The sequence below is a fragment of the Hydra vulgaris genome, chromosome 05 (genome assembly GCF_038396675.1).
Source record: "Hydra vulgaris chromosome 05, alternate assembly HydraT2T_AEP".
Classification (NCBI taxonomy): domain Eukaryota; kingdom Metazoa; phylum Cnidaria; class Hydrozoa; order Anthoathecata; family Hydridae; genus Hydra; species Hydra vulgaris.
The window spans coordinates 11,812,501-11,825,000 of record NC_088924.1 but is presented as its reverse complement, the minus strand read 5'-3'; the positions used below and the strand labels follow the sequence as shown (position 1 = coordinate 11,825,000).

General features: G+C 24.5%; 2 protein-coding genes across 4 annotated transcripts in view; both read left to right on the top strand.

Moving 5' to 3' along the window:
• Window positions 1–319, top strand: part of LOC136071858 (mediator of RNA polymerase II transcription subunit 24-like) — a 69,367-nt gene extending 69,048 nt beyond the window's left edge. The window contains exon 27 of the mRNA XM_065797378.1: window positions 1–319. This exon is cut by the window's left edge and continues 115 nt beyond it. Coding sequence (XP_065653450.1) covers window positions 1–20 — 20 coding nt within the window. The 3' untranslated portion in view covers window positions 21–319.
• Window positions 320–974: 655 nt separating this feature from the next.
• Window positions 975–12,500, top strand: part of LOC136080560 (dynein axonemal assembly factor 4-like) — a 25,700-nt gene continuing 14,174 nt past the window's right edge. For 2 of the 3 annotated variants that reach the window (XR_010638529.1, XM_065797376.1), the window contains exons 1-7: window positions 975–1,149; window positions 1,492–1,634; window positions 5,295–5,436; window positions 5,970–6,075; window positions 6,296–6,462; window positions 9,139–9,242; window positions 11,499–11,579. Coding sequence is in view for 2 of the 3 variants with exons in the window: in XM_065797376.1 (XP_065653448.1) it covers window positions 1,027–1,149; window positions 1,492–1,634; window positions 5,295–5,436; window positions 5,970–6,075; window positions 6,296–6,462; window positions 9,139–9,242; window positions 11,499–11,579 (866 nt within the window). In the remaining variant the exon portion in view is untranslated. Of the gene's footprint in view, window positions 1,150–1,491; window positions 1,635–5,294; window positions 5,437–5,969; window positions 6,076–6,295; window positions 6,463–9,138; window positions 9,247–11,498; window positions 11,580–12,500 lie in introns of all 3 variants that reach the window. The other variant, XM_065797377.1, reaches the window with a different exon arrangement.

Sequence of the window (12,500 nt, the reverse complement as noted above, 5' to 3'; positions counted from 1 at the left end):
ATACAATGATAACTGTATAAATGATGAACACTGTATTTGTATAGTGATAAATGCTGCATAAGAATACAATGATAACTGTATAAATGATGAACACTGTATGTGTATAGTGATAAATGCTGTATAAAAAACATGAATTGTAACTAACAAATGGGTTTCACTTATGAATTGGAGACTGACTAAATTGTTAAAATATTTTACATGAAACGCTTAAAAACACAAACCAAAGCTTGTTTGTGCTCTAATAAAATTGCAATATATTTTTTTAATATTGTATTTATAAAAATGTATTTATTGTTGCATTATAATCAATTTATAAGTATGATAAATTTTGTTCATTAGAGAAAATATAGAAAAGCTTAGTGTATAGGACAATATAGTTAACTTAATATAGACTTTATATATTGCCTAAAATAATTTGGAGTTCTCAAATTGAAAAACGCATTATAGTAACATATAGTAAATATAGCTAGTATATAGTGTATATAAATAGTATAAATTGTATATAAATAGTATATAGTATATATAGTATATATAAATGTCAATAATACATATAGGTTACACATATGTAACATAAATAGATTAAGTACATCTATGGTTTGCAAGTATTTGCTAGAGATTAAAATTGTTTTTATTATATGTATATGTAATTAGTTAGAAAATAATTATCTTTTAACTATTTTATTGATTGTTTTCTATTATGTCTTTAATCATAAATCTGTGTTTTGTATCACTCAGCAAACTGAGTTTGCAATTAGTTTTGTTTTAGATAACCTGCAGTTCTGGTTTGCAAATTAGGTCTGTATTTATCTTTCAATATAACTTCTCAAAACTACAACTTATATACATGATTTTAATTAACAACTGAATAAACATTTCTGATTTTTTTCTTGATTATTTTTTCATATATATTGTTTTAATTGTTTCTATTTTTAACTTTATTCATTTTTGTTTTATGTTTTATGACATGAATCAAATTTATTTATTCTAAAAACTATTTTTTTTGAAAAAAGATTTTTCATTAATGACATGCCTCTGTTTGTGGAAGATGTAGAGTGGAGTGAGACTGACACTGTTATTACTTTGATTGTGCCTTTAAAAGGTGCTTCTATTAAAAAAATTGATATCTTTTCTACAAGCAATTATATAAAGGTTTGTGGTTTTATTTTTGCATATTGATATCTTTTCTAAAAAACAATTATATAAATATTTGTTATTTTTATTTTTGCATATTTGCATCTTTGATCTTACAAATTAAAATTAAAAAAAAAATGGAATTGAAAATATACATAAAAACTTTTCAAGTTTAATTAAATTTGTATTTTACAAATATTTATGCACAATAATAATAGATTATAATTAATTAAAGTATATTATAAATAATTTTATTACAAATATATTAATATTTATATAATCCCATAATAATTTTGTGCTAGCAAAAAATTATTGTGGCAAGTTTAGTTGTTTATTGTAATTAAGCCTAATATATTTTAGTTGAGTTTTCCTCCATATATATATGAATTGGCATTATATTCTGAAGTTGATGCAGAATTGTCAAAAGCTACTGTGGCTGAATCTCAAGTTATTTTTCATTTAGTTAAAAAAGTTACTGGAAAATGGGGACAACTGCAAGCTGTGTAATTAATGTTGTTTTATTATAGATATTTTTTTACTTATTAAACTAATAATAATAAATAATATTATTCACTAATTAATAGTATAACTAGAATAATTATCGTTAATTAATATATATTATAATACTTAATATAATATTAATTAATTTTGAGAATTTTATGATTGATAATTATTCTGAAAAAAATGTACTCTACTTAGAAAAAAAAAATGTATACTAATTGTGAAGCTTACTTTTCATGAAGACAGGAGAAAATTAGTGGTTTAACTCACGGAGAAAACAACAATGTTTGCAGAAAAAATAAAACTTTTTTTGAGTCTAAAATTATAGTTACAGTAAAAGGGTAGTCTCCTGGAGATTAAAAGAGGAAAAAAGAGATGTTGATATATTTTAAAATTTAATGTTCATGGTTCAACCTTAGCAAATGCTAACTGGAATATTTAATTGCATTGTCAGCAAAAAAACTTTTTAAGGCAATAGTTAGTTTTTTTAAGTTAATTTTATAAGATTATCAGGAAGACTATTAATATAGTAGAGGAACAGCATTCAGTACAACAACAACATGTAGAACTGAGGGTGGAGCCTTGTTTGTTTCTATCTAATGCTTCTTTGTTTCTATCTAATGCACAATAGAACTTTCCTTTTATTTAGTAAACAATTCATCTGTAGAATAAAACATTCAAAATCTGTGTTGATTGTCAGAGAGTAAGTTGGTAGACTCAAGATAATATATTAAAAGTTTGTTCATTAAAAACTCAAAAATTTTGCTAATAATAGAAAGCAGATGGGGCGATAGTAGTGGGTTCAGAGTATTCTCCAGAATTTTTAAAACTTGGAAATACTAATTCATATTACAGCAGGGAGAAAAACAAGATTCAGTTAAGCACTTATTAAATAGTCTAAAGAGACACATGGTGGAGATTTTTTAAAGTAAATTTGTAGTTGTTTTATCAATAAGTTCTTCAATATTGTGACATTGAATTGGTACGAATTTATTGCACCAATTTCAATCATTTTAAGTAGTTGTTTGTGGAAAAGTTGTAGCTCTTTTTTTGCTGCAAAGATGAGTAATAAGAAGTATAATGGCTCTATACAGAATGTGAGATAAGGCAGGGTGGACATCGGTCCTTAAAAACCTGGAAAAGTCCTGGAAAAACACCCCTTTTTTGCAATAATTCCTGGAAAACCTGAATTTTTTTTTTTAAATAGTTCAATATTTCAACACTTTTTCATAAATCAACATATTTTGTTTTGTTCTGGTTGGGAAAAGTTCAATATATCCTTGAAAAACCCAAAATTTTCCTTAATAAGTCTTGAAAATATCTTGGAATTTGAATAGGCTATTGGCTGGCCACTCTGTGAGGCTGTTGGCTGGCCACTCTAAGATCTATAAACTTGAAGTAAGTTTTATTGAATGTGACTAATCTGTTCAAGGCGCTGTTAAGTAAGTTGAGTATTGACTTAATGGAGTTATGAACTTTTATCCATTGATCATCCCATTTTTGTTTATTAGGATTACTTGTTGCAATAAACTCTTTCAAATTTATAGTTTAAAAGAGTTGGGTATGGAATTATATATATATGTGTGTATATATAGATCTATAGTTTGTTGGCTTTGGAAAGAGCGGAAGGAGAAAAGTGATTCTTACGCCAACACACGTCACTTTTAATTACTTTTGACTTTCGTCCAACATTTTCGTGTTGGGCGAAAGACAAAACCATTAATTTAATTACAAATTAATTGTTATATAAAAAAACCACAAAAACGCAAATTTAATTGACCAGAATGTTTTTAAAAACATTCTGAATGTTTTTAAAACATTTTGAATGTTTTTAACAATATAAACAATGTTTTTATTTTTATTTTTTTTAATAAAATGTTTTTATTTTTATTTTTTTACTGTAAATCATGCGCAGAGTGTTGCTACATCGACTATCTTATAGCCTGACTTGCAAGGGAGTGCTGCTACATCGACTGACAAATAGCCTGACTCGCAAGGGAGTGCTGCTACATCGACTGACAAATAGCCTGACTCGCAAGGGAGTGCTGCTACATTGACTGACAAATAGCCTGACCCGCAAGGGAGTGCTGCTACATCGACTGAGGGTTTGGTTGGGGCAGGCAGTCTATCGATATTTAAAAAAAAAAATTCCGGTCTTGCATTTTAATTTTTACTTTTTGTCAACAAAATACGGAAAAAACATTCGGACAACATCTAAGGGTTCTATATATATATATATATATATATATATATATATATATATATATATATATATATATATATATATATATATATATATATATATATATATATATATATATATATATATATATATACACACATATGTGTGTATATGTGTGTATATATATATATATATATATATATATATATATATATATATATATATATATATATATATATATATATATATATAAACACACACACACACACAAATTAAAAAGATTCTACCCTTACGTCTGAAAAAAATTCTTTTGATTTCATTAGTAAAACAAATTCATGGGAGATTGACAAAAACGAGGTTCAAGTTTCATTTGATGCAATAAACTTGTATCCATCAATACCACTAAAGTAAGCTTCTTAATTCTTAAGGACAAACTCAGCAACATCTAAAAAGTTTAAACGAGGCGAAAAATTATCAGTTAGCCACCCATAATAAGTTTTGCTCACAAGAAATAGTGGGAAAGGATAAAAATAATTAAAGTTGAAACAAAAAAATTTGATCAAAAAGTGCACAAAGCTCTTGAAATACAGAGGTTCTAATGTTCACCTTTACATGGCGGAATTAATTTAGATAACGGGCAGTTTGTGAAAACTAAATTTTGGACTTTTTTTGGACCATTAAACTGTTGACGTCAGTTAGTTTTAAACTGTTTAAAACATTACAAAAAAATTTTTTGTATAAATATTTTACAAGCTGATAATGCTGGTAACCATAATCCAGCGAAAATTTCTAATAACAAATTATTAATATATTAAGAGAATTCTTATTAATTGATATTTTTTTACTAATATATATATATATATATATATATATAAATATATATATATATATATATATATATATATATATATATATATATATATATATATCAACCCTCAGAATTAGGAAAAATGAGGTCGGCAATAATTTGCCAACCTCAATCTTTTTGAGGTTGGCAAAAATTGTTTGATACAAAGGTCTGACCATAAAACATAGAAACATTGGTCGGCAATTTTTTGCCAAAATCAAACACTTTCAGGGCGGCATTGCCGAATGCCTAAAACAGAAGTCCACTACATATGAGGTCACAATAGTCCAGGAGGCTACTCTTTTTTTTTTTTTTTTTTTAACTTTATGACTAAAAAACTATTAATTGGATTATTTTCTCACATTAAAACTGGGATTATTTTCTCTTGTAGCTGATATAAGAATCTTGGTGAACAAAGCCACTGATCATAGAAACAAGTTGTATATATCAATTTTAATACATCGATAGTTAAAGTTTATATTGGCAAATGCAATTTTAGCTATGCATACAGTGTTCATACCTAAATAGCCATGTGTTGATGTTTCAGTATATTAACTGAGTGTTTGGGTATTATATGTATAGAATGTATTTAGTATTTAACAAGTATATGTATAGAATATGTATAATATTTAGCAAGTCAAATGAAAAAAAGTTCATGTGTGACCTCAGAAACGAAGCTTTAAAATGGTTTCAGGAAAAAGAAACTGAAAAATCAAAGAAAGCATGTCAAGATAAAGACCTATTAAAGAAGTTTACTGTGCAACAACAAATGAAGGTTTTGATTAAATTTTATTTTTATTTCTAATAAATTGTTTTATAAAAAGTAATTTTTAATATGAGCAATGGCGTGAGGAGTGATGTACATAATGTTGTAAGAAGTGATGCACATAATGGTGTTAGATAATGGTGTAGAAAAAGCTATAGAAAATGTATATAAGTAATATAAAGATAATGAAAAATGTGGTGTAAGACGTGACGTAAGATGTGGTTTGCAAAATAGTGCAATAATTGGTTTAAGATTTGCTTTAAAAAAAAATGATAAAGTTTTAAATAATTTTTGATCATTGATAAATAAAAATTGATGATAAATCTTTTATCTCAATAAAAAAATATTTAGTGATATAAAAATATTTGTTTGATGTTTGGAAAATTTTGTATAAAAAATAACAATCAAACACAAAAGCAATTTTTTGTGCTTCCTAATTTTTCTCTTTTTTTCAATTAACAAATGTTTCTATTTCACGTATATATCACAAAGTAATAACTAAGTATATTCATTTTTATTATTTTTTAAAACTGATTTTAAAGCTCGAGGATGATGAACGCCAATCTAGAAATCGCTTGAAAGATTTACAAATACAGAATATTTCTGAAGATATAGAGGGCTGGAAACAAAATTGCTCCATCAATAATAGTATTGTTTACTTTTTTTCAGTGAATTTTTGATTCTTTTTAATCTTTCTTTTTTATAAAATTTTTTTTCTAAAATCTTTCCTTTTTTTTTCTTTTTTTTTTTTCCATTGTTCGTATTATTTTTTACACATTGTTAAATAATATTTGTATACTGTATTTATATTATATTGTATAGTATATAATAAAAAATCTAAATGATTATGTTTTTTATAATTATAAAGACGATGAAGTTCATCATAAAAATTCTGAGAATTTGAAATTAAATACAAAAAATGAGTTGCATACTAATGTTTTGGCTCCGCGCCAATGTGGTAAAATACAAGTATCTTTTACTCCAAGACAGCTCCCAACACCTGCAAGAGAGTCAAAGTTACCTGAAGAAGAAATTGTAACTATATTATTAATTTATTATTAATAATGTGTGTTTATCTATTATTGTTTTTTTTTTATGTATTACTTATTATTTTTATTAAAGTAATGTATAATATTTTTAAGTTTTAAACGCATTTTCCTTTTTATAAAATTGTTTTTGTGAGTGAATTATACTTTTATGTATTGTTCACTTTTTTTTTTAAACACAAGTTTAAAATTTGAAAAGTTGCAACATTTTATTAAAAGAATTGATTGGAAAGTCCATTTTTTCTTAGAATCTGAAACTGATACAAACTCTAAGATTAAAAAAAAAAACAGAATGAAACTTTTGGATTCAAAGCAAGAAAATGCCCCACCTTTTGTTCCCAACTTAGAAAACTTTGAAAATGTAACACCTAATTAAAAGAATAAAATTTAATAAAAACCTAGCTAAATAAGTTTTAAAAAGAAAATCAAAATTTAAAGATTCTATTGCAGTTTAAATGATCAGTTTAAAAATAAAACTTGATTTATACAAGTTATTTATTTCTTTAATTATAAAACATATGCTAAAAATACTTTTTAACAATTGTTTAATAATTTGTTTAATAATTTTTATTAAACACAAGTTAATATGTTAAAAAATACAAGTTTAAATGTTATTTAAGATACAAATTTTAATGTAATGTTTTAATGTAAAAACTGGCATCACATCAACAGTATGTCAGAGTAATGGCATCAAATCAAGTATGTCAACCTAAATGTTGCCACTACGTCATATGAGATATATAATAAGTGTTTTTAAAAAAATGTAGGGGTTTTAAGTATTTGAGATTGACATAGTGAGTGGCAAATTATTCAAGTGCATATGTATATAATGCTAATAAACTAATACCACGTTAAACTAAATCAGGGGAGTTTCCTAATTAATTGAAATGCCTTTCTAAACTTTAAAATGTCAAAATTTTAAATTAAATGAAAATCCTAATTTTATTGTTGTATTTATATCTCTACCAGTTGCATCTCCTACTTACTTACTCTACATCATTTGCGTCTCCTACTTACTTACACCATTTGCATCTCCTACTTATTTACTCTACACCATTTGCATCTCCTATTTATTTACTCTACACCATTTGCAATTCCTACCTACTTACTCTACACCATTTGCATCTACATTCTTTTGTGTAATTTGCATATTTTCATATAAAACGGTAAATATAAAAGGTATGTAAGGGTACATGCATTGAAAATTTTCATTAAAGTTCTTAATCTTTTTTTTTTTTTTTTACCACTTTACTTCTTTTTAAAGTCAAGTAGACCACTCTGTTCTAAATGACTAAGCACATTTTTTTTAAAGTATTATTAAGCTATCTCTTAATTAAGTAGCTCCAAAGCAATTACTATTTTATAAAACTTTTTTAATAAAAACACTTTATAGGGATACTAAAACATGTAAAAATGCAAAAATAGTTGTTTGGCTATTTAAAAAATTAATTATGGAGGGAATTGCAATGTTAAAATATATGTAAAATTAATAAAAAATAGTAACATAAATAATAACAAAAATAATATAAATGTAAGAATATAAAAATGCTTTTTATTTGTATGTATATGAGCGTAAACATGGGTAAAGTGTGTAAGTTTTCTTTTTTCTCCTCTTTGAACATTTGATTTAAATTTAATGTATTTTGCATTTAATTTTTACTTGCACCCAACTTTTTACTTACTACGAGAAGTGCTCAACAACTTTTATAAACTATCAAAGCTGTTTCAGCTGAAGCTTTATTTAAAAAACTTTATTGAAGCCAATATCTGATGCACACTTATCTTGACATCTTGTGAATAGAAACATTTGTTCCAAAATTATTGCATTGAAACTTTTGTTTATCTATGAAGCATTTTTGTTTGATATTTGTTTACATTAATAAAAAAGTTTAGATACAAAAAGTTTTGTTTTTTTAATTAAAAATAATACTTAGTAAGATAAGAAATTAAAAAAATAAAAAGTTTTTATCATCTTTTTATTTCAAAACTAGTTTTTGTATTTATGTAATGTTAACATTTTTGTAATCTAAAACCTTTAAATGAATGCTTAGACTGTCGGACTATTAAAGAGCAAAAAGATAAAAAAACCTTGTGTTCTTTTGTGCAAAAAAGTCTAGGATTTTTACAGTTTCCTCTTATCAAAAGATAAAATAAGCTGACTATCAGGCCAAAATTATCTTTCCAGTTTCAAGTTATATCCTTTTTAGAGGGTAATCTTTTTAACTGTCACTGTACTCACATTAAGCTTCTGAATAACACACCGAGTTTAAGTCAAAAATTTATTAAAGTTTTTTTAAGTGTAGAAATTTATAAAAATAAATGTGTAAAGTGTAAAAATTTTTATTAAAAACAAAAAAAAAAAAACTTTTTTAAGTAGTATTTTTTAAGAATTTTTTTATTTGTAAAGTTAAAAAGAATTTTTTTATTTGTAAAGTTAAAAAGAATTTTTTGACTAACACTCCATTAAGCTTAGTGAAGAGATTAGAATATGGCCTCAGGTAAAGGAATTAAGTGTTTTACTAAAATAAATATTTTGCTAGATACATATACAGTCAATATATATGCAATACAATATAAAATGCAATCATATATAGTATATTAAAAGTGAATTTTTTTTTCTTTTTATTCAATTATTTTAAGTGACAATATTGTATTTATATTTTAGTGGCTGCAAAAACTAGCTCAAATGAATAAAGTTAGAGAAAATCATGATTCTGATTTCGAACACATAGATGAAAAAAATCCAATGTGGCTTAAAGACAAAGGAGAGTATGTATTTTGTTAGACATCTTTATTTTGTTAAAAACTTTATTTATATTTGCATGATAATAAACTTTGTTTTAAAGAAAAATATTGCAATTAATGTTAATTTTTGCTAAATTATGCAATTTATGACAAATTGCATAGTTAGCTCAACTTGAAAAAAAAATTAAATTATAGTTTAAGGTTTAATAAGGTTTTTGCCACAAATCATCGAACTTGTGTGTCAATAGAAAGAAATGTTTTGTTAAAAAGACTATTTGTTTTACATTTTTGAAAATGGCACCAAAAGATTTTCTTTCTTGGTTGTTGAAAATGCATTTGAGCTCAGCAAAAGTAATTTATAAGCATCAATTTATTTCTCCGCACAGCGACTTTGTCAAGGTTTGTGTTTTGGACTCATAGAATTAAGAGAGGGTTGTAACCACAATTTAAAAAAAAAAGTAGTGCGGTGTTATGACTGTAGTACCCCTTAGTCTTGGGGTGGTAAATAATATTCTTTTAACAAAAAAATAAAACTCATAATTTTATATAGCATGCAAGCACAAACTTAACTGACAGAATTTTAGAGATATTAGAGATATTAGAACAAAGGTTTATTCTAATATCTCTTTTATTTTAAATTTTAAATGTAAATAGCTAATATTAGATTTTAACACACTTTTTTTTGACTCTTATTATGACAGTTACATAATCTGCTGCTTGAAAAAAATTTTTTTTTTTATTGCCACAATAAAGTTTTTTAATGATCAATAGTTAGTTTTCTTTAAGATAGTTTGTTAATTTAAAAGGTGAATAATTTATTGGTTAAACTTAAATTAGTAAGCAATATAAATTTCTTTAATTTTTTTCATAAATATTCTTTGAAAGTGACTATTACAATGATTTTGATTTCTTTTTACTTAAATGTTTACTAAATAAGAGTGAACTGACTCATGTTTCTTTAAGGTTTGCGAGACTTTCTTATTCTTTTTGCATTTGCGTTTTTCAGCTGCAGTTTTTGAAAAGTCTTTATTGATAACTTGAAGAACTCTATAATTATGCTAATTATATAAAAATTTTAAATTTTTTTGTCTGCTTGTTTATATCTAGTTTTTGCTATTCAATTAAATTTAGTCTCTATTTTTTTACAGGCAGAATTTAATATTCAATTAAATTTAGTCTCTATTCTTTTGCAGGCAGAATTTAATATTCAATTAAATTTAGTCTCTATTCTTTTACAGGCAGAATTTAATATTCAATTAAATTTAGTCTCTATTCTTTTACAGGCAGAATTTAATATTCAATTGAATTTAGTCTCTATTCTTTTGCAGGCAGAATTTAATATTCAATTAAATTTAGTCTCTATTCTTTTACAGGCAGAATTTAATATTCAATTAAATTTAGTCTCTATTCTTTTGCAGGCAGAATTTAATATTCAATTAAATTTAGTCTCTATTCTTTTGCAGGCAGAATTTAATATTCAATTAAATTTAGTCTCTATTCTTTTACAGGCAGAATTTAATATTCAATTAAATTTAGTCTCTATTCTTTTACAGGCAGAATTTAATATTCAATTAAATTTAGTCTCTTTTCTTTTACAGGCAGAATTTAATATTGAAAAGTAATTGTTGTTAGAGTGTATATTTAAATCATTATCTTAGATATCAAAAACTTGGTTTAACTCATTATTACTTTCCCAGGAGGAAAATTTTCATGAGGTTCATAATTACGGGTTGTTTTACTATTCTTTTTTGAAATAATTAGAAGTGTTTTTGTTAATATTTCTTTGATATTTTTTTTTTGAAGTATTAACCTAGCACAACTCAAGTAAGTTAAAAAGTTAATTGTAGGTAAGTTTAAAGAGTTAACACATTTAAGTTTAAATTTTAATATTTAAATTCATTTAGTTTAAATATTTAAATAAATAACAAGTTTGAGTTGATAATCTAATTTAGTCATATTATTAGGCAGTTTATTTATCATTCAAAAGGTAAAGATGAAAAATTTTTTCTCGAAGATAAAAACGAGCATAATGCAAAGTGTAAAAAGTACGCAAAATTATAAATTATATTATAAATAAAGCGATCCTTCATACATTTAAAAATCAAACATGATGTTATAATGAAAAACATGAATATTATGAAAAGGAGATGCTATTGAAATCCTTGTTGAATCTAGTTTAAAATCTACAAAAATTGTCATTATAAAAAGTGTGTGTTTTTGTGTGTATAAAATATGTTTTTTTTTACTGAGTTAATGTGCAATTTCCCAATATTTATTTAGTTGTTTCTTTAAACAAGGAAATTTTTTGGCGGCAATCAATGCTTATACTGCAGGATTAATGCTTGATTCAAAAATACCAGCGTATCTTTTTATTTTATTTTACAATTTATAATTATTAAATAATAGAGACTGTCTATGATTTTTTTTTTTTTTTTGAATTTTTAAATGCAATGTGTTAATAAAAAGAGTTTCGCAAATAACAACAAAATTTTAACAAAAAAAAAAACAAACTTTTATGTCAGTTATTTTATATTTATTTTATGTCAGATTGTTTTATAGCTGAAGCTCTTTTTTTTCTGATTAAAGAGCTTCATAATATCATAATCATTTAATAATTGCTTATCTCAATTTAGGTGTTTTTGATCAAAATACCTAATTCATTGCAGTTATAAACTTGCTCATGTTTGGTTTTCAAAATATTCATACATCATGTCCAAAGCAAACGAGATTATTATATAACTTATTTTTATTATAGTATTTATTATATTTTTCTTATTATTACATTTTGCCTTTCTCTTACTTTTAAAAGAAGAAACTTGAATAATCTGTTCTTAAACTTCTCTCATTGCACGTTAAACTGTTGTTAACGTAAGTGCGAATATATGATAAATAGTCTACTTCTAAAATAAATAATTCTAAAAATAAATAATAAATAAACTTCTACAATAGTGTATTTTTATTTAATGAATAGAATGTTATATACAATAAGATTTGATAACTTTTTGACTGAGTATTTAATTTTCACTGAGTCTTAATTTTTCATCAAATCTGATTTTCACAGTCTTTAATTTTTATCAAGTCTTAAGTTTTCACTGTCTTTAATTTTATCAAGTCTTTAATTTTCACAGAATCTTTTTTTTTTCACAGAGTCTTTAATTTGTCTAACAGTCCATACTTTTCTACTGTAATTGTTTTAGTGTAATTAAGAGTTAAGTAAAATTAGGTTTTTTGGTCACAGTTTTTTTTTTTCTTTTTATTATACTGCACAGTGGGCCAGCTATG